The 21,596-nt window shown below is 48.7% G+C and overlaps 1 protein-coding gene across 1 annotated transcript; it reads left to right on the top strand.

The window, feature by feature from the left end:
* The first annotated feature begins 1,116 nt into the window (after window positions 1-1,116).
* On the top strand, window positions 1,117-18,508 carry LOC147529349 (uncharacterized). The gene is made up of 20 exons (XM_086616628.1): window positions 1,117-1,275; window positions 1,370-1,426; window positions 3,166-3,203; window positions 4,480-4,620; window positions 6,401-6,463; window positions 9,208-9,328; window positions 9,761-9,853; window positions 10,566-10,726; window positions 11,369-11,454; window positions 11,726-11,809; window positions 13,365-13,427; window positions 13,557-13,634; window positions 13,727-13,815; window positions 14,564-14,600; window positions 15,926-16,074; window positions 16,291-16,353; window positions 16,666-16,741; window positions 17,373-17,457; window positions 17,635-17,722; window positions 18,287-18,508. The coding sequence occupies exons 1-20, from the start codon at window positions 1,117-1,119 to the stop codon at window positions 18,395-18,397; spliced, it is 1,842 nt and encodes a 613-aa protein (XP_086472754.1). The 3' UTR covers window positions 18,398-18,508.
* Window positions 18,509-21,596: the final 3,088 nt, after the last annotated feature.

Genomic DNA, 21,596 nt, shown 5'->3' with positions numbered 1-21,596 from the left:
GATGGGGCATCTACAGCTTCTCTGGGCAACCTGTCCCAGTGCCTCACCACGCTCAGAGGGAAGAATTTCTTCCTTATATCCAATCTAAATCTGCCCTTTTTCAGTTTAAATCCATTTCCCCTTGTCCTGTCACTACATGCCCCTGTAAAAAGTCCCTCTCCAGCTTTCCTGTAGGCCCTTTAAGTACTGGAAAGCAGCTATAAGATCACCCCGGAGCCTTCTCTTCTCCAGGCTGAACAGCCCCAACTCTCTCAGCCTGTCTCCATAGCAGAGGTGCTCCAGCCCTCGGATCATCTCCGTGGTCCTGTCATCCTTATTATGGGGTGAGATACGTCGAAACAAACCACAAAACAAGTCAAGTCGCGGCTCCCAAGGTCTTTCCTTCTACCCGGACCCAAGTGCTGCGTATCGTTAGCAACGTCGTGCCATCGCCACCCTGAAACAAGCGCCTCGAGCAGGTGAAACAACTCGCCAGCCCGCAGGAAACACAAGCCCAAACGAGCCCAGGGACTGAGGAAAACGCACAAACGGACGGACAGCCCGGGCGCCCCCTGTCACGCCAGAAGCACGGAGCGGCCGAGGAAGGCGCGCGAGGAGCGGCGAGCACGGCTGCAACGCGGCTCTCCGCCGCAGCCGGCTGCCGCAGGCCCGGGAGCCACCTTCACCGACACCTTTATTTATGTCGGCCCGGCGGTGTCAGCGCAGAGCCCCGACGATAATCGCGGAGCAGCACCGCGCCCCCCCCGCCGCCTCCCGCCATCCGCCCGCAGACACCGCCGCCCCCAGCGCGTTCCCGCTCCCTCATCCCTCCCCCCGCACCGCCCGGTGCCCGCTGACCTGTCAGACCCCACCGGTAAACGTCCCCCTCCTCCGCGCCCAGACCGCCCGCCCGGGCGCCGGCGGCGCGGCGAAGCGCCTGAAGGAAGCGGGACATGGCGGGCGGCGGCAGCGCCGCGCTTGGCCCGGCACCGCCGCTCCCTCCCGCCGCTCCTCCCTCAGCCCCCGGCGCGGCGCAGGCGCGCTCGGGGCCGGGGCCCGAGCACCGCCCCGGCAGGGGGAGGGGAGGGCTGCGCTGTCCCTGCGGCTGTCGCTGCCGGGATCGGTGCGAAGCGAGTCATGGCGCCGGTGCTGACGCTGTTGCTCCTCTCGCTGCTGCCGGCCGCCGCCGCCTACCTGTGCTGCGTGCGGCGGCACACGGGCAGCGCGGAGGCGGCGCTGCGCCGCCGGGAGCCGGGCCGGGCCGAGGCGCGGGGTCGCAGCCCGCCGCGGGACCCGGTGAGCGCCGGGGAGGCAGCGGGCGGGCGGAGCGGGGGCCGGGAGGGAAGGGCGGCGGGGCCGGGCGCTCACCTCTCGCCTCCTCTCTCGGCAGTGGGCCCCGCGGCTGTGCGGCTCCAGGCTGCGCCTCTTCGGCCATGTGGCCAACACGGTGAGTCCCCGGCGTTGCGGAGGGAAGGCGGTCAGGAATGCCGGGGGGGTTGGAGGGAGAGGGTCTCGGTGGGAAGGTAGAGCCCGCGTTTGCTGGGAAATCGTAGGGGGGTTGCTGCTGGCTGCGTGGGTTTGGGTTCACCCCGTGCCCCGGGTGGGATGCTGTGGGCGCGGAGGGCTGGCGGCTGGGTGTCACCCGTGTGTTGGGTGCCGAGAGCCCGAAGCTGACATGGAACCCGGAATACAGCCACCGCCAGCTTTCCTCAGGCGTGACGGGATTCGGGTCCTTCGGCCCCGCGAATGACGGTTTTGGGACGGCGCTGAAGGCAGTTGTCCCCTCGAGCTCTTCCTGGGGTGGGCTTTGTTGCTGCTGGGCTTTTCCTTTTGAGCCGATGTCAAGGTTAGGCACGAAAGTGTCATTTCGGCAGTGCGTGACCTGTTACAGAGCTTGGTGGCTCGTTGGGCTTGGAGTGAAGGATGGTGATGGGCTGTGCCTTTATTCCTGGGAATACCTTGCAAGTGGCTTTATATAATCATAGAAAGGTTTGGGTTGGAAGGGACCTCAAAAGATCATCCAGTTCCAACCCCCTGCCATGGGCAGGAACACCCTCCACTACAGCAGGTTGCCCAAAGCCTCATCCAACCTGGCCTTGGACACTTCCAGGGATGGGGCATCCATAACTTCTCTGGGCAACCTGTTCCAGTGCCTCACCACCCTAAGAGTGAGGAATTTCTTCCTTAGGTCTAATCTAAATCTGCCCTCTTTCAGTTTAAGTCCATTGCCCCTTGTTCTATCACTAGATGCCCTTGTAAAAAATAAATAAATAATCCTTTTTTCCAGGATATAATAACGAGAATATCTTTTTATCCTTCACTTTGTGGCTGCTTCTGGTGCGTGGCCATGGGCTTGTATCCTTTCCTGACATCCCCCTTGGAGAAGGGACAGGAGATCTCCCTCTCCCTCAGGATTGTGCTGGTTTAGATTGGATGCAGATTAGGAGCAATGCATTTTCCAAAAGAGACTGTAACTCTTATGTAATGTGGGAGGCAATGTATCGCTTCACAGATGTGGGAGCGTGAGCCTTGCTTCAGACTCGTACTGTATTTGTACATCCCATAACAGGTTTTTGAAGTCCATTGTTGAGCCATTAAGACAGGCTAGAACAAGGCTGGTCTCTTTGGGGACCGCTGGTGTTGCTACACTGGGAACCAAAGTATTAAAAGATTATTTTCAGCTGCCTTCTACCATGGAGTCTTCAAATTTCTCATGTGTTTCCAAGTTCACTCGGTTTACTGCAGGAGCTGCTCGAGCAACGGGAGAGATCCTAACAGTGGGATGAACAAAATAATATTAAGCTCCTGCATTATCCAATGTCTGCATAATCTGCAGAACATGAAGAAGGTAATGGATAGGAGCTATATGGATGCCTCTGCTTGACAGTGGTGCGGCCTGCAGCTGCAGACTTTCTGGGCCAAGTCAGGGAAGGACAAAGGCAAGAGAGCCAGAAGAATATACTTTTTATAATTATATAAATATGAGGGGGGGGAAGGCATTTCAGGTTGATTTTGTGGCCTGAAATACAAGTATTTGTGCTATTTTATTACTACATAGCCTTGCGTGCTCTCCAGGGTGCTCTGAGACTGCAGCGATTGTGAGCACATTCAGCATTCCTTGTCTAGTGAGGAGAGTGTTCAGGTCAAAGTTACTGGAAACCAGTGTTTCTGTTTACTTTCGTCTAGGCTTTCGGACAGATCTGCTTACTGCCGCTCTTAATAAGGTAAGAGTGGGGAGTTTTCTCCCCCTTCAAGTTTTGGGTTTGTTGGTTTGTTTTTTTTTTCTTTTTTGAAGGTGCTTGCGTTGCCCGCCACTTACAGGTTATTTGAAATGACCTTTTCTAAGACCCTTTCCTAATGACCCTGCATAACTTGATCGGAGAGTGAGCAAGATTATTTGATACGTGTTGCTTACTTGTTTGCTTTTTTTAGCTACTCTGTTTTGAATGGGTCTCTGTTGGAAAAACTTAACCTGTTTTCACCCTCAGGCAGGTGCATGGAAACCAAATTCGCCAGCTTGCCTCTTTGCCTTTGTGTTCTTTTGCTAAAGAGCAGTCTTTATTCAAGCTTCTGGATGCGCAAACCTGCTGTGCTTATCACCAGTAGTGGTAAAAGAACAGTAGTAGAGGCCTGGCATGAAGTTCAGAGGTTTTAGTGTGTTCTTTTTAAAGATACTCACTGGTTTAGGTCAGCGTTTTCTCCTCTCTCACTTATGTTTTTGTTTAGAACCTGTGCTTTCAGGTGTATGTTGGACGAAATGCCACTCGGGTACGAGGTGGCAGGAACCTCGGGCTCGCCCTTGGCTCACGTAGTTTGCCCATCTTTTGATGGGCCACCTGTGCATATCCCAGGACGCTGAGAAATGTGTTACACACAGTTGGTACCCCTGAATTTTAACTTGGGGCATGAGCTTTTTGAGTGAATCAAACCCAGAAAAGTTCACTGCTTTCATTCTTTGATATCTATGACAGGATCTTGATTTCATTGCTTTACAATGAAATCAATGATCTTGATTTTCATTGTGTTCCAAGCTATGGGCTTATGCTGCAATCCCTGTTGTATTTGGTTGCAAATGAGCTGTGTTGAAGCAAGTCATGGAAAAGCCTGAAGAGGTGCTTGTTTTAACAGGATTAATGCTTGAATGTATGGCTTACACTACTTTCTCCTTTTCTTTTCCTCTCAATTCCTGTGTTTGTTGTTCTGCGAGCGATATATCTAATATAAAGTGGGTTGAAAACTTTCACCATTTCTTTCCCAGCTTGGGTTTAGGGAGACTGGCTGGTCTTACTTCAAGAGGTGGGAGGCTTTGTTAAGCAAGCAGGATGGATTTGATGCTGCCTTTAGGAAAGGTGTGAGAGATTATCTTGTAACTGTTGCAACTCCCTGCTGGGAGAGCAGACTGCTAAGACAAAATGTTCTTAGGTAAGGTTCCCTCTGACAATGTGAAAAATTAGTCATGGTAGAGCTTGCAAGCTCTAGCAGTGTGTCTCTCTCTTTCAGGCTGTACAACCTCTCGCTCATGCGTTCACTTGACATTCAGGAAGATCCCACGTTTATTCCGGAGGTTGCTGCGGAGGTTACAGAAAACAAGTCTGAGGCTCAAAGCACTTTGGATATTATCGAGCAGCTGGTAGATGCAAGGTCAGTGTGTGATGTTTGAGTGGAGTGGCAGAACACGCATGTTGGCACTGTTATGTTAGTGGGAACCTGTCGTTGTCAGTAATGTGGATTAAAATCTTTTTCCATGCCCAGCTGCTTTACAAAACAAATAGTGCTGTCAGTCATCTTTCCTTTTGTAACTTACAGACCGCTGGTAGTTACAAGCAATATGAAGTTTCTGCAAGCCTCAGGGAGTGTGTTTATTTGGGAGTAACCAAATTCTGCCCTTGCCACCTATCTCTGGTTGCGCTGTTACAGCAGGTACACTTAGTGGTTGGCTAGTGAGCACGGACATCGCCTTAAGTGAGTTGGCAGGTGTGCTGTTTCTTGCCTACAAGGATTCTGAAAGAGGACAGGGGTGTTGCTTGAGGGAGAGAAGGAACGTGGGTTACAAAGAAAATCCACAAGAAATCAGGCTTGGTTAGTTAGGTGGTTGGATGAAAGCCTGTTCAGCTTCTTGATTGCAGCCCGTACTTGATTAAATCCCACTGGATTCCAAGCGAAATGGTACTCGGGCTCACATGTCTCACTGAGGTGGGAGCAGCTGGGCTGCTGTGCATGCTCTCCCCCTCTGGTTTTGGTTCTTAGTGATATATTGAGTGTTACAGGGCAGGTTACTGGAGCCAAACCTCTTTCCTGCATAGGACATTATGGTGCCCTACATTGTCCAATTCCAGGATTTGGCTTCTGGTTTGGGTGATGGTATGAAGACATCACGAGAGTAATAATTGTAGCTAGCTCTTCTGATGACCTTAGATTCATAGAATCATAGAATGGTTAGGGTTGGAAGGGACCTCAAAGATCATCTCGTTCCAACCCCCCTGCCATGGGCAGAGAAATCCTCCACTACACCAGGTTGCCCAAAGCCTCATCTGACCTGGCCTTGAACACTTCCAGGGATGGGGCCTCCACAACTTCTCTGGGCAACCTGTTCCACTGCCTCACCACCCTCAATGTAAAAAATTTAATTCATCCTGTTGTGATGAGAAATGGTCTATTTCTTAAGTGCTGTAGCCATCAACCAACTGGTTTTGGTTCTTAGTGATATATTGAGTATTACAGGGCAGGTTACTGGAGCCAAACCTCTTTCCTGCATAGGACATTATGGTGCCCTACACTGTCTGATTCCAGGATATGGCTTCTGGTTTGGGTGATGGTATGAAGGCATCATGAGAGTAATAATTGTAGCTAGCTCTTCTGATGGTCTTAGATTCACCCTGTTGTGGTGAGAAATGGTCTATTTCTTAAGTGCTGTAGCCATCAACTTAGGTTTTAAGCAGTTTGCTGATGGTCTGTATCCTTGTGTGTGCTGCATCGTGCCTTTCTCCCCTCCCACACCACACACGGAATCTGCTGCTGGCTATCTCTGCATCAGACTTGTGACAGAGATCCTGGGAAAAGGTTTTCCAGTATATTCTAACTCTTCTGTAATGTTTCAGTGATGAGTAGGAAAGGTAAACCTGGAATAAATTTTGCACAGTTTAGACTGTCGTATTGCAGGAGAAATAGAAAGCAACTAGAACATGCCAGCGAGACTGACCCCGTATTTCTGTGGCACCCTTAGTGTACCTGGTGCCTGGCATGTGTACAAGGTGTCTGAGAGCCTAAGCTGAAATGTGTAGGCTAGCAGTGTGACCGGTGACCAGCAGGTTCACTGTGAGTGATGCCCAAACCTGCGTTGAACTGTGGTGCTGAAGTCTACAGGTCTAAAGAGAGGTGCTGTTGATGGTTCACAGTTGCCTCCTTAATCCTTTCTTTGCAGGTCTGATTCTGCGAGCAATGGGTTTAGCTTCAAAGGGATCAAAGACTACCTGGACTGTTACCGGTAGGTGAAATTATGGTCTGGAAACAGCCTGTCTCGCATGTTCGCCTGCTGTGGGCTGCTACCGTTCCACAAGCTCTCAGGCATAGAATCATAGAGTGGTTAGGGTTGGAAGGGACCTGAAAGATCATCTAGTTCCAACCCCCCTGCCATGGGCAGGGACACCTTCCACTACACTCAAAGCCTCATCCAACCTGGCCTTGAACACTTCCAGGGATGGGGCATCAACAGCTTCCCTGGGCAACCTGTTCCAGTGCCTCACCACCCTCAGAGTGAAAAATTTCTTCCTTGTATCTAATCTAAATCTCCCCTCTTTCAGGTTAAAGCCATTTCCCCTTGTCCTATCACTACACACCCTTGTAAAAAGTCCCCTCTCCAGCTTTCTTGTAGGCCCCTTATAGGTACCGGAAGGCTGCAATAAGATCACCCCGGAGCCTTCTCTTCTCCCGGCTGAACAGCCCCAGCTCTCTCAGCCTGTCTTCATAACAGAGGTGCTCCAGCACTCGGATCATCTTCATGGCCTTCCTCTGGACCCGCTCCAATAGCTCCATGTTCTCCTTTTTTTTTTTGTGTGACCTGAACACAGCACTGCAGGTGGGGTCCCATGAAAGCAGAGCAGAGGGGCAGAATTCCCTCTCTCGACCTGCTGCCCACGCTGCTTTGGATGCAGCCCAGGATATGGTTGGCTTTCTGGCTGCCAGCGCACATTGCCGGCTCATGTTGAGCTTCTCCTCAACCAACAACATGTATCTGTGCTTGGGATTGCCCCGACCCACGTGCAGGACCTTGCACTTGGCCTTGTTGAACTTCTTGAGGTTCTCCAGGTGACAGGAGGTGGGTGACAGGCCCACCTCTCCAGCCTGTCAAGGTCCCTCTGGATGGCATCCCTTCCCTCCGGCGTGTCCATCACACCACGCAGCTTGGTGTTGTCAGCAAACTTGCTGAGGGTGCACTCGATCCCACTGTCCACGTTGCCAACAAAGATGTTAAACAGCGCTGGTCCCAATACCATCCCCTGAGGAACACCACTCATCACTGGTCTCCACTTGCACATCGAGCTGTTGACTGCAACTCTTTGAGTGCGACCATCCAGCCAATTCCTTATCCATCGAGTCGTCCGTCTGTCAAATCCATCTCTCTCTGACTTAGAGATAAGGATGTCATGCGGGACAGTGTCAAATGTTGTAGAAGGCCACCAAATTTGTCAGGCACGATTTGCCCTTAGTGAAGCCATGCTGGCTGTCACTAATCACCTCCTTTTTTTTTCCATGTGCCTTAGCATAGTTTCCAGGAGCATCTGGAGGATGGTTCTTCATTCTCCCAGTCCCTGCCTTTGCCTTTTGCAACATGGGTGGTGCATCTGCTAGTGAAGACTGAGGCAAAGAAGTTTGAGTACCTCAGCCTTTTCCATATCCCAGGTATCCAGGCCCCGTTTCCTTCCAGAGAGGGCTCACGTTTTCCCTAGACCTCCTTTTATCACTGATGTACCTATAGAAGTTTTTCTTGTTGCCCTTCATGTCCCTGGCCAGATTTAACTCTTATCAGGGCTTTAGCTTTCCTAACCTGATCCCTGGTTGCTCGGACAATTTCTCTGTATTCCTCCCAGGCTACCTGTCCTTGCTGCCACCCCTTGTAGGCTTCCTTCTTGAGCTTGAGTTTGTCCAGGAACTCCTTGTTCATCTATGCATCTCTTTGTTAGGATTGTACTTGAGGTGCTAGTGTTTGGCATCACCCTCAGCAGTCCTTTTCCTCTAACAGAGTAAAGAAGGAAAGCCAACTGAGAGCCAACTTTTACAAGCCTTACAAGGATATTTAAATGCTGTTTTCCTTGGCTTATTGTCAGTCTTCTCTGCGAGAGATTTCTACATACGTTGGTTGCTCAAACGCGTGAGTGAGAAGGAGAGAAAGGTTCATTTGGATGATGTGAGTTGCACGTACTGAGGGTGTCTGAAGAATCCCTTGGTTCCCCAGCTGCTTGTGCTCCTGTGAGCAGTTTGCCTGCTTTCACCCAGTAAACATGTCCAGCTCGGAAACAGCTGGAAGCATGTCCCTGACTCTAAGGTTCTGCGAGCTGTTGGCTGCTCGGTAACTCCTGGTTCCCTCTGAGACATGTGCCAGGCGTGGAACGCTCTGATAAATCCTCTTGTGCTCCCGGCACCTGTTCCTCAAGGGGCACCTCTGCAAACAGGCCTTGGAACAAAAGGCTGACACTGCAGTCTGGTGTTACAGGTAAATCCTGACTGTGAGGCTCTCGTGTCACCCAGAGGTAGATGTGTTTGTGGTGTACCATCGCCTTTTGCCAGGAGAGAGGAAAGGCCTGTTTGCTAAGGGTGGGTTCTGACAGTACTGCTGGGAGCCCCTTCTCTGTAACCTGTATAAAGGGGGCTGGCCTCTTGGTCTTAGCTCGTGATAACGGGAGTTTCATAGCCTCAGACTTTCAGGAGCTCAAGGACTGTCTGTAAAGCTGCCAGCTGTCTTTTCCTGTTATTCAGGAATATCTGGGCAACCCTCCTAGCTCCTGCCCCTTCTCTAAGGGTTGGGGGCGTATTGTGTAGGCAGATTCTCCCCTTAAGGAAGGGAGTCTCCTGTCTTGATGATGTCAACTGTGTTGAAATCATGACCCACAGAGATTCTTAGTGAGTTCTTGCTTACTGCTGTGACAGTTGCCGTCTTGCTCCATGAAAGACAAACCCTATGAGTGTGCGTGGTTGTCTTGTAACAAGGTCCCAACTTCTCTTGTCCTGCAGGAGTGGGAAGTTGACGCCATCTCAGGTAGCAAAGAACATCATTGCCACGCTGGAAGACTGTGACAAATCCACGCCACCACTCAGAGCGATAGTGCAGTGGGACCCGAAGCAAATAATGCTGGTAATGTCTACCTCTGGTAGGAATAGGGCCTCTGCCACCCCAAGAGCAGTAGCATCCATCCAGAAGAGGCTCTTCTGCTAATACATTGCACGGAAAAATATGTACGTTTTTCCTGCCTCCTTGTGTAGAGGACTACAAACAAGTTTGCTTTCCTACCTGCAAAGAGAGGTGGAGTTAAAGCAATCTGTATCCTGCTGGACAGCTACATTTAAAACAGGACTTCTGTGCTTGTGTGGCATCTGTTAGCATAGATGCTTCCAAGTAGCAGGTTTCCCATCAGCATATGGTGGAAGAAGAAAGAAACTTTTATAGTTTGGCTTAGTAACAGCATGAGAAAGCCATTTTTGGTATCTGTTCTGATACTGGTAATGACCTTCAGCTCAACTAAATATATATAATATAGCATACACTTTATTTTTTCCCTCTGTGCAGATGGCTGAGGCCTCCACTGCTCGTTACAGGAATAAATGTACCCTGTCTTATCTGGATGGCATCCCAGTGTGTCTGAAAGAAGAGTTCAAAGTGGTGAGTTTCTGTGTCTAGCTGTCAGTTTGTGCTGCAGGTGGTCAACCTGGACAACTGACCGCGGGAATGTGAGAATCCCCACTTACAAGGAGTTTTGCCTGTGGCCTAACAACAGTGACCATTAAATACTCCTGGCAGTGCCATCGAGCTGTCGTAGGCTCTGCAGAGAGCTCCCTATAGGCTGGGAGCCTGTTTATGTACAGATTCTTCCATCGCTGCCGAAGTGAAGAGTACTTAGCATACCCTAAAAGTGAGTCCATCTGGTATTTTGGCATTCGCCTAAACTTGGTGCCTTGCTTCAAAGCACTGCAGGTCTGAAACGCTGCAGCTCTGTCCGTAGAGAAATGGAAAATAAAGCTCCTGTGTGCTGTGGGGCCAAGGCGACTGTTCTGTTGCCCCTGGGCATAGCAGTTGCATTCCTTCCTGCAGGGAGGCAGACTTTTTCACCATCTGCATGTTTCTCCTTCTGTATCATGGTGTTAAAAGGACTCCTCTGCATTGGAGAGGGACCAAATATTGAAGGGTTAAGTGTCCCTCCTAACAGAAACCAACAGAGGACAAGTTGAAGAGTGAAGCTTCCTAGCCCTTACTTACCTCTGTGGGTCATAATGTCTGGGAGCTGTTGAGTTGAAGCGTGCACGTGAAGCATGCACGTGTGCCTGTCTACCTTGCCAGGGTTTTAGGATGAATAATAAGGTGTCTTCTTGCTAAGGTACCTTACCATCACCGAGTGGGAACAGTGTATCTTGGGACAGAGCCTGAAACAGAAGATGCTACCGTGGCCAAGAAGCTGCGAGAGGCTGGGGCTATCATTATTGGGGTCTCAAACATGCATGAACTAGGGACTGGAACAACTGGATGCAACCCTAATAGGTAAAAATCCCTTCGTCTGTCTCCAGCTATAGCCAAGCTGAGAGCTGCTGTTCCGGAGCAGTGGTCCTCACAGCCTTCATGAGCCATGTGCAGGGCCACGCTTCCTGCACGTGCAGCTGGATGGAGCTGGAGCTACCCCTCAGCTGCAACAACGTGCCAGGGCATTTCCTCACTGTGTGAGGTCGGCTGGATACCCTGGTGGGTCTCTTTGGTGTCTGGGGACTGTGGTCAGACTGGAGACTTCAGGAGCTGCTGCTCCAGGATAAAGGGCAGACTGGGGATGCTGACTTGCTTGTCTGTAAGAAGTGCCGGCCACCAGCCGTGCCACCTTTTGGAACTGCATAAGGCACTGTGGCATGCAGTAGTGGCTCAGTGCTGTCGCAGACAGACGAGCTGGACCAGCATCCTTTCTCTTGCTTTGGGTCTGTCTCTTTTGGATAGGCTACTTATGGTGACAAAAGATTGGACTCTGAGGCAGAAGTCTTTTTGCCTCTTATTTTCTAGGGACATAGCAGTATCTGGGATTATGGTATGTCTTTACTAAGAGATGAGAATCCCTGAGCTGTGTTTCTGGATCTTTTCCTGCCCTGTAGTGCACTCAGTCCTTCCTAGGAAAGATTCAACACTGTTTGTCTGCTTCAGGTGCCACAAGATCCCTAGGAATCCCTACAAGCCTAACCACTTCACAGGTGGGAGCTCCAGTGGGTCAGCAGCAGCTGTAGCAGCAGGTAGGTGGTCCTAAATGGAGTTCAGGGGTGGTGGGAGGAAGGTCCTGAGACAAAGTACCTCAGGCATTTAGTTTTTATGAGGGGGTTTAGAAGCTGGAGTGAACCCCTTGCTGAACAGAGAGCTCCGTGTGCTGTCTTCGCTACAGCTGCTGGTAGAATGGACAGGGCAACACGATGTCTGTCTGATCACAGGCCAATGTGTGGGGGTTTTTTAGGTCTGGGCAACAACGATGTCTGTCTGATCATAGGCCAATGTGTGGGGTTTTTTTAGGTCTCTGCCCAGTGGCTATTGGCACAGATGGAGGCGGCTCTGTGAGGATTCCTGCTTCTTTCTGTGGCGTGGTGGGGCTGAAAGGTAGAGTCCTTTAATCATGGAGGTGGTGAGTCTCGTTTGCTGTATCTCTGTCGTGGGTTAGGCCGCTCTGGCAACTGAACCCTACACAGTCACTCACTCACCCTCCTCCAGCCCCAGGGATGAGGGAGAGAATTAAAGGATAAGTGGGAAACCCGTGGGTTGAGATAAGAACAATTTAATACAGATGATTTAATACACAGTGTAGCTGCTCACCACCCCCTCGTATGCGAAGCCCGTCTTGTCCCGAAGCTGCAACCCAGGACCAACGCGAGGCCCCGAAATAGAGAGGGGCAGAGAGAGAGAGAGAGAGAGAACTCCGAGAGTGGGAGTACTGGGAGAGGAAAAAAAGGCAATAGGGTGAAAGCACAGCAAGCGCAAAAGAGCAGAAGCGGTGAAAGAGCCAAAACGCAAAAGCCCTTCTGTCCGGCTGCCCCTCGCTTTTATACTGGGCACGACGCTGCATGATACGGAATACTAATTGGCCAGTTTGGCCCTCAATCTTAAGGTCCACCACAAATCACAAGGGGAATTGAGGCCCCCTTGTCCCGGCTCTGGTCCCCCCTTATCCTGTTGTGCTCCTGCACACTGGCAAGAACATGGCAAGCTGAAAAGTCCTTGAGACCTCAGTGCCAACTCCAAACATCAGCGTGCTATCAACATTCTTCTCAGAGCGAGCCTCTGAGTAAAACCAAAACACAGAGCTCTCCTAGCTGCTAAAAAGAAGAGCTAACTCTGTCCCAGCTAAAACCAGGACAATCTCATAGAGCGCCACAAACAAGTCAGGCACAGTCCATAAACTCCTGTCAAGCAAAATCCGACCAGACAGACTGGAGTGTAACACCCTGAGAATTACGTGGGTTGGACTGGCAGATTGGAAGGATTCTCTGTACTGGCTATTGAATGGATGTTCCAAAAAACCTAATTTACATGAGTTAAATGCTAAACAAACCACGCGTGCTGCTTTTCTTTCTACCTACTCATCCCTGTTCAGTCTTCCTTCTTTGCTGGGTGTAGTGGTTTGTTTTTTTTTTTTTTACTCCGTTTTTCCATCCTTCACATGTGATCGACTTGATTAATTTTGATTAATCTGAGGAAGACAATGATGACGATGACAAAAATGTAAATGGTCAGAAAGGTGATACAAATACTCGCAGAAGACAACTGGTGTGAGGCATCAAGTCTCACTGGTGAAGTGAGTGAGATCTCCCAGGGGGTGGTATCTCCTGCTGTTGATAATCCTGCTCCTGCCTCTCCAACCTCCATACCACAGATGTTCCTTCTGTGTATCGAAATGCATGTATTTCAAAATGTCCCTGCACATATTCCCCCCCAAGCTAAATCATTTCTTACGGAGGAGAACAGTTTCACTGATGAGACAGATCACGGTCAGCAGAACGGGGTACTGACAGATGAGCAACTGGGCTCTGAAACAGCAGACATAAAAGTGACTGGTGGGGGTGTGTTGCTCACTGACTGGGTGCACCAGAGCCATCTAGGTCAGATCTTAACCAGCAACTGCTGGTATCTAGATAACTGCTCAATTCTTTTCCTTTAGGTACGTTTGGGCGCATCAGTTCTCACGGCAGCTTGCCTCTCTCCTTCTCCACAGTCAGCGTAGGTAAGAGGACATGTTCTCCACTTCAGGGACCTTGCTGTGTAGTGTTCTCACAATGGAGGCAACCTATGCCTACAAAAGACCTTGGGAAGACCCACTGTCATATTTTTATAACTGATCTCTCTTTTACAGGCCCGATCTGTACCTCAGTGGCAGACACAGCCATTGTTTATAGTATCCTTGCTGAGCCAGATCCGCTCTATCCATATGGTAGGTGAGCCCTCTCCCTCCCTGAGCACAGGTGCTGTGCCTTCCTAGAAGCATGCTAGATAACAGGAGGAACTCTTGTTTGTTCCCTGCAGGACTGAAACAGCCCAAAGCGACCCTATCTGATATGTGTGCTCCTGACCTGAAAGGCTTGAAACTGGGAGTGGACTGGTCATTTTTCAAGGTGCCTGTTCTCTCTCTCTCTCTCTTTCTGCTGCCTTGCAAAATGAGATTTTAAAGGGATTCTGTGTGTTCACTGTTCTCTAGCCTGTCCTCATTAGAGCTTCTCATATTTAGTCCTATAATTGGAAGACAATATAGCCTGGGTGGAAACATCGACAGGGATAGATTTTTTTTCCTAAGGCAGCCTTTTGAGTAAAAGTCTGTTGGAGGCATGAGGAAAGGTAACGACTGTACAGTTGATGGCAGTATGCTTCCTCATACTGCTGTTTCTATTGGAAGCAATGCTTCTGAACTGATTACAAAAGGCAGTTATTTTAAAATCGAAATGGGGAAAATTAGTGTATCCATTTGGTGACAGTGCTGTAGCTGCTGAGAGGTATTTCATCATTCCAATGTAGAAACTGGGCTTGCAAGCTAGTACCACGTGGCAATTGTAATGCAACCCCACAAACGTGTCCATGATTTCTTCCCTGGAGGAAAACAAGGACTCTTTCTGGCTCTGCCTCAGTGCCAAGGAGGAATATCCTCCCCTCTGGAAAAGATGACCTTTCCTTTTCCTTAGGGGTATGACCTGCAAGCTGTTCTCTTGGAGCAGGTGGCCTAAGGCAATCCTGGAGGGCTGTGTTTCACTACCGTTAGGGACAGGAACAAGGAAATCTCCATGAGGACCCAAGTCCTAGTGAGTGTGCTCACCAAGGAGAAGAGGGAAGTTACTAAAGTCTACTTAGTTCTTTCCTCTTATTCTCTAGGCATGTGATGCGGAAGTCCTGTCCATCTGTGAGAAAGGTAAAGAGGAGAAGTCTTTAAGTCTCTTATTCTGCCTGATGTCATGGTATCTATCACTTGGTGCTCCTCTTATGTATGCATTAAAAAGATCTCGACTGAAGTCCTTAAAGGCAGATCCTTAAAGAGGTCTGGCTGGACAAACAGCAGTAGCTTTGTATTAGGGAAGCCCTCCTGACTGCTGAGGGTTAAAAAGCTCAGCAGTTGTAGGCTTGTCAGGTTACAATGGAAGAATGCAGTCCAGTGTGCTAAGCCTCCCTCTGTATAAAGGCAGGTCTGTGCTCAGTAATACTTACTCTGCAAGCTGTAAGGGTAAAAGACTTTGAAGGGAGGGACTTGTTTCACAACATAATGTTCAGTAGGAAAGACAGGGCTAGGTCTTTGTGATGTATCCAGTCCTCTGGTATTTCCTTGAAATCAGCCAAGTGATGTCTTTAGGGTGGCTTTGTCAGAATTTAGACTAAGCAAAATTGACCCTGGTGAGTAGTTGGGGTGGGTGAGAAAAACTCTACAATCCCTGTTATAGTAGCTGCTGTCCTGTGCATTGGAGCTGAGATAGTTCACAGTATTCAGGCTAATTTGCCTGGATTTTCTTCAGCTTCCATATTTCCATAGACACGCTTCTACGTATGTAGTTTTCTTAGGAGAGATGTACCATAAGCCAGCGAAATAGGCAAGCTTGGGTATTCATAGAATCATAGAATGGTTAGGGCTGGAAGGGACCTTCAAAGGTCATCTAGTCCAACCCCCCCTGCAAGGAACAGGGATATCTCCAACTAGAAGTTGGGGTCAAAGAAAGAAGAGGATTCTTTTTAGACTGCAAGATTCAGTTTTCCCAAAGTCTTGGTGTTCAGCCTTGCTGAAGCGCACCAGGATTTAGCAAATCTGTGCTGTTGACCTGCTCTCTTGACTATCCTCTGGGTTCCTCTAGCATTATGGTTCAGAAGAGGCTTTCAACAGGACTCACATGATGCTAAATAATAATGCTGATGGAATACTGGTCATGTCAAATGCTATGGGAACCATTGTCCGTTCACCTTTACTCTTTGAGTTAACTGGGGAGGTTGAGTGAGGAGATGAACTTGCCTGAAACATAGCGGGTGACTTAGGAACCTGTCTGCAAGCCCCTACCCCTGCCCTGTTGGAATACTGAGATCTAGTTAGGCTGAAGGCTTCTACCTACGAGAAGCAGCTGCAGCACTGAAGATACTTGCCTTGTCATGGCCTGTGGGGTCTCTAACTGCTCAAGGGGGTGGGGATTCACAGCCCCTCTATGAAGTTTCATGAACTCAGGGATGCTGTCTGTGCTTTACCTGTTCCGTACGCAGCTGTGGAGCATTTGCAGAGTTTGGGAGCCAGCGTGGTTGAAGTGTCTCTTCCAGAGATGGAGGAAGTGCGAGTAGCACACATCATCTGCATTCTCAGTGAGATGAGGGACTTCCTGCATCCTGACTTCAATAAACATTTCCAGGAAATGGTAAGCAGCAGCAGCTTGGTTCAGAGGCAGTAGTTGTCCCAGCTAATAGAGAGCAAGTGTCATGTCAGTGAGAAACCTGAGGCTCTCCCACTTTTTCTATGACAAACCACCTGTTGGATGACTACGGATAGAGGAGAGCAGAACTGGAAGAGAATTCCTGGGCTGTCACATTCAGTTTCTGGCAAGCAGAGCCATGACCGATGTTTTCTCTTCCAGAATTTGGAAACTCGGACTAACCTGGCCTTGGCTTCCCAGTTCACAGCTCTGGATTATATTACGGTACGGAACATACTGTGGTGAAGACTAAAGGGAGGCACCGAGGGAGACTGTAAAGGTGTGGTAGAGGACTCTCTTAACTTCCCCAAAGTTATTGTCCAGCTGTGTTGCCCTCTGCTGTGAAAGCACACTGAACGGCGGGGTGCCACAGAGGACGTGCCACCTGCACTGGTGGGCTGCCTCTTGATTCCAAACTGCAGGAATGGTGTCGTCTTTTACAAAGGCACAGGCTCTGATGGGCAGAGCCTGCCAACATCACACGTGAGCCTCACGAACCAAGAGGGACGGGTCAGACTGTAGTCTCTCTGCTTGCAGGCAAATCGACAGAGAACTCGGACCATGGGATTTTTGCGAGAGATCTTCACCACTGTGAACTGTATCCTTACACCAGGTATTGGCAGTCTTGGCCAAAGAGCTGGTCCCCAACAGCTGTGTGGTGGTTTTTTTAACAGTCACTCTATTAACTTTCCCTCCCCAATTTTCAGAGCATGACTTTTGTGCAAATACTTTGCTGTGCCTCAAGCCTTTAGAAGATAATGCAGCCTGGTTAGAAAGACTGCTGTCTATTTCTGGACTTACTGCCTATAGGCATGGCAGTGAGAATCTCTTTCTTGGTACTTGAAACAGGCAGAGCCAGCACGTTTACACAGGAGGTACTGGACATCTACTTAGATATGCAAATGTTCTTGCTCTAAATAGAAGCTAACTGCTTAATTCATAAATCCCAGTGACTTGTGTTCTAGGGGTGTGTTTGCATCACCAATGTGTATCAGACATGTGGCTTTAATGAACTGAACTGTTCCTTTGAAGATTGCCCATTGCCTGACTCTTCCTTGGGTCTTTAAACACTGGATCAGGTTGCTCAGAGAGGCTGTGGAATCTCCATCCCTGGGGATATTCAAAAGCCCTTCAGACGTGGTCCTGGGCAACCTGCTTTAGCTGACTGTCCTTGAGACAGATGGTGAGACAAGGTGACTCCTGAGGTCCTTTTCAATCTCAATCATTTTGTGATTCCTTCACAGCTGTTCCTTCCACTGCCCCAAGAATCTATGAGTCTGACCTTGTGACTGGGAGCAGCAATTTGTCCTTCATAGTCCAGTCCATGAGGTAAGAAGAGTGCTGCTTGTACTACGGAAGCAAAAATTTGGGAGCAGCTGGAGACTAGCTGCACTAACTGAAGGAGCTCAGGCTGTAGAGCAGGAGAAATCAATCCTGTCTCTCCCAAAAAAGGATGATTTTCCTGCTGTCCCAAGGCAGAAATGCTGACAACAGCTTTTCCCCCAGGTTCATGCAGCTTGCTAACTTCACTGGGATTCCAGGCCTTGTGGTCCCCATTGGATATTCTACTGCTGGGCTCCCCATCAGCTTCCAGGTGAGTACTGGCTCTTTGTGAATGCTGGGTCACAAAACCCCCAGGTGGCTTTGTCCTGAACCACTATAACCAGGCTCCTGCTGTTCACACAGAACACTGGAGGAGCTGGCAGGTACTGGTAATAAAAGCTTTAAACTTGTGGGTGAAGAGACTTGCCTCAGAGTAACTCACTCCGGAATGGCAGAGGGACTCTTCAGGTATCTGGGCGATAGATTTCTCCGTCTCCCTGTCGACTTGCATCAGTACTCAATATTTGTCACTACTCTTTCCTCTCTTATTTCTCATTTCTGTAATTTCCTTAAGTCCTTCCCTCTTGAAATGGGTCTCATGCAAATGAAAAGTCCTTGTCTTGTAACTAGAAGTCACACAGCTGCCTTTATCTCAAATGCAGTGATGCCATACTGACTGGGGAAAAGGGAGAAGCCTGTGTCCTTTAGGTGCTGTTGGGGGAAAAAAAATTATGTTTTCCAGAGCTTTCAATAGCAGCTGTATGTAATGATGCTACTTTTTTGTTTGGTTGGTTTTCCTCTTACCTTTCTCTTTCTGCCTCTCATCTTCTCCCAGGTCATGGCCAAATGGTGGGATGAAGCTGTTCTTCTGAGGATTGGCCTGAAGCTAGAGCAGTTCCGTTACCAGACCAAAAAGCCATCCATTTATTACGACATCCTTGCATAACAGAGTGACTGAGATCAGAATAAGTCTTTTTTTTCCTAGTCTGACCTGACCAAGTATTAGAGTGGACTTGTTTTCAGTGTTCACCTGAATAATGCTTTAGCAGCAGGCCCATTTGAGGAACCAGGAGGAACACTGATCTGAGCAGGCACTGATGCTGAGCAGACATCATTTCTGTTGTTATTGGATCGTCCAGTTTATACTGGGAGACCAGCTGTTCTGGCAAGTTCCTCACAGTGTTTTTGCCAACAGAGGAAGCTGCAACTATCTTCTGTAACTTCTTTCCATGTAGGGGTCCTGTGTAAAGATGGAAGACAAATGCATCTAGAGGACTGTGTGCAGGCACACATACTTCTGTGCACGGAAAGGTACAATCTCCAGCCCTTAAACCCTCTCACAGAACTCCTCCTGCTCCAGGATGGAACAAAGGTATGTTTGGGAGGGCAGAGGCAGCAAACAATGCCTAGCTCCCTTGGAGTGAGTAGGATCTTAGCACACCTGCAATTAAGTAGTGTGTGTTTTGGCTCCTTAGTCCCTCAGAGGAAAACAGCCTGTAGCTATGGAGGCATGGCCATGCTTCTGTTCCTTAGTGCTGCAACAGTGTAGGGTTGGTCACACTTTTGCACCAAGTATGGGTGTGCTGACTGAATGAGCAGTCCTAACTACCTGCAGCCTTACATGCAGGGGGAGGAAGCAGCAGAGCATGAACCCTCATCAGCTCTGTGCCCCAGAGCCCTGGTTCAGGGTTCTGGCTTTCTGTTGCACATCTCTCTTTCCCAAGCTAAGCCCTGGAGAGCCTCTTTTCTCCCACTGGTTGCTTAAGTATAAGCCTACTATCATGTAGCTGTCCAAATGGAAGAAAACTACTTGGTAATGGTGTGCAGTACTGCTTAAGGAGTGCTGAGCCAGCTGTTACAAACAGGTGAAACTTGTAGGAAACACTACTGAGCTACTGTCAGCATTGAAGCTGGGTGCAAGAAAGGTGTTGCACCAAGCCACATGCAGCAAAGAGCCTGCTCAAGATAAAAAGCCAACCCCCTCTTATCCCAAATGTACTTCCTGAAGTAATCAAGGTAGAGTTAAGACATGGATTAAAGATGAGGCTGTACTACATAAGGCATGAGATGGCTTCAAGCCACAGTACTGAAAGGCCCCAGACTGTAAACTCCCAAGTACCTGTGTCCTGCCAGTAGCACTAGGGCCACGTGGAAGATAAGAAAAGGCCTAGGAGCAACCAGAGCAAAGCATTTGTGTTCATTTTGGAGTAGCCAAATGCTCAGAGGCATCTCCTGTTGCCTTCATCATCAGGTATCCAGGCTGCTGGAGAAGCTGTCCCACAGGCAGGAGCAGAGAAGATCACTGTATTCTTACTTAGCTTGGAAGGAAAGAAGGAACAGAAAGTAGTTGCAGTTTCTCCCAAACTCAGCACAGTTTGGGTTTCTTTTCCCCCCATACATACCCACTCTTTGAACAGAGCTAGCACTTTACTAATGGCTAAAGTAGAGTCAGATGGCATCTGAATGGAAGAACATTGCATTGCTGTCTCCTCCTTAATTACCTGAGTTAAAGCATCAACTCCTACCATCAGCTGAGGCCAGCATCCATGCTGAAATTAATTACATGGTTAATACTGACTTTTATCTTCAATTCCTCTATGTGACACTGCTACAACTCTTCTTTCACTCGATTCTACTGTGATTCAGCTTTATGAAGAACGGTTTAAAAGCAAAGTATTTCCTCTATTATTAATCATACAATCATAGAATGGTTAGGGTTGGAAGGGACCTCAAAGATCATCTACCAACATACCTTAGAGTGAAACACTGCTGAAATGCTTTGCAGAGCAATAAAGGAGTTAAGAGTTTGACAAGAATAAATTTCTGCCAGGAACATTACTGCTTGAAGGAAATGACTGAATATGCTACTACTCTACTACTACTTAAAGCTACTACTCTAGGGATTAGAAATGGATGTTTAAAATATTAAATTACCATCCTGCTAGATGAAGCTATGAATTTCAAATCCCGTCCTAAATGATACACTACCCTAGAATTATAATTCCAATCTTTAGTTTGTTCTCTGGGCAGAAGAGGGAGCTCAACTTGCTAGGAGAAGAAATAGGGGCTAAAATAAAGAGTTGGGTTTTTTTTTAAAAATAACACTTGCATCCTGCTAACAGTGGCAAGAAGAAAGGACTGAGAGCTTTTACTCACTGATAGTAACTTAGTCTGTCTTACTGCACACAGTTTCCTCCCTGTCCCTAAACTGGTATCGCATCAGTGCACGATTCCAGTGCAAGACTTCCCTGGTATCGAGGTTACTAAGATAAACTTTACTCATCCTGATGAAAGGCCCCCGTGTTTCCTTTCTTCCCCTGGCTGTGAGCAGATCCAAGTTCTTCAGCAGACCAGTTCCTGATTGACAGCACTTCTGTCCCCACAGTATGCAACGGCAAAGCAGTTGTGTGAGCGAAGCGGACGCAGTGACCACACACACAATCCTGTTGCTTCACATAGATATATGTATGGGTATAGATATACGGTATATACACATTGATTTTTTTTATATATATATAAAATAAGACCTTGTTTATAAAGCGACATTTAATTGCCACTGGTTCCCTTCCCACCCCACAAAAACAATAGTATACAAAATATAAAATATTTTAAATATTTATAAACGCCACAAGAAAAAAATAGAACTGTACGAAAATATTTTTTTTTTTTCTGAGGTTCCCTCCCTCAGGAAAAGGGAAGGGAAAGAGAAAGGATACACATTTGGCCAGCCTAGTGTGCCTTCAGTCCATAGTTGTTAAGCGGGTAGGAGTATGCCCTGCCTAATACTATCCGGTCCCAGAGGAGCTTAAATAAGACGTAATAATTGCAGAAAAGGATGAGAGCCATGGAGAGGGTATGGTTCCACTTCTCTGAGCGCAGCAGTGAGTAGAGCTGGTAGCAGACCACACTGCCTTCGATGAGAATCAGCAGGTTGAGCAGCCGTAACGGACGGTGAAAAAGGAACTGCAGGGAAAGAGTGAAAAGGACAGACTGCTGTGACACCTTGCGGTGTTGAACCGGGGAGGGGAACGTACACAAAGCTGTCGGGCACCACCACGCTGGGCAGAAGGAACATTGGTACTCCAGGCACCGTTAGCTGCTGCTTAGGGAAAGCAGCACAAGAAACACGACATGAAGAAGTGTCA

This window comes from Tauraco erythrolophus, chromosome 1, assembly GCF_009769465.1.
Source record: "Tauraco erythrolophus isolate bTauEry1 chromosome 1, bTauEry1.pri, whole genome shotgun sequence".
NCBI lineage: Eukaryota > Metazoa > Chordata > Aves > Musophagiformes > Musophagidae > Tauraco > Tauraco erythrolophus.
The sequence above is the reverse complement of the archived record's forward strand: the minus strand, read 5'-3'. Positions and strand labels throughout refer to the sequence as shown.

What these genes read in the sequence shown, in the direction of transcription:
- LOC147529349 (XM_086616628.1), top strand. Translation starts at nt 1,117, where the DNA reads ATGGCGCCGGTGCTGACGCTGTTGCTCCTCTCGCTGCTGCCGGCCGCC. An exon ending in TGGACTGGTCATTTTTCAAG is followed by an intron (nt 13,816 to 14,563) that starts GTGCCTGTTCTC and finishes CTTATTCTCTAG; the next exon opens with GCATGTGATGCGGAAGTCCT. An exon ending in TTCATAGTCCAGTCCATGAG is followed by an intron (nt 17,458 to 17,634) that starts GTAAGAAGAGTG and finishes CTTTTCCCCCAG; the next exon opens with GTTCATGCAGCTTGCTAACT.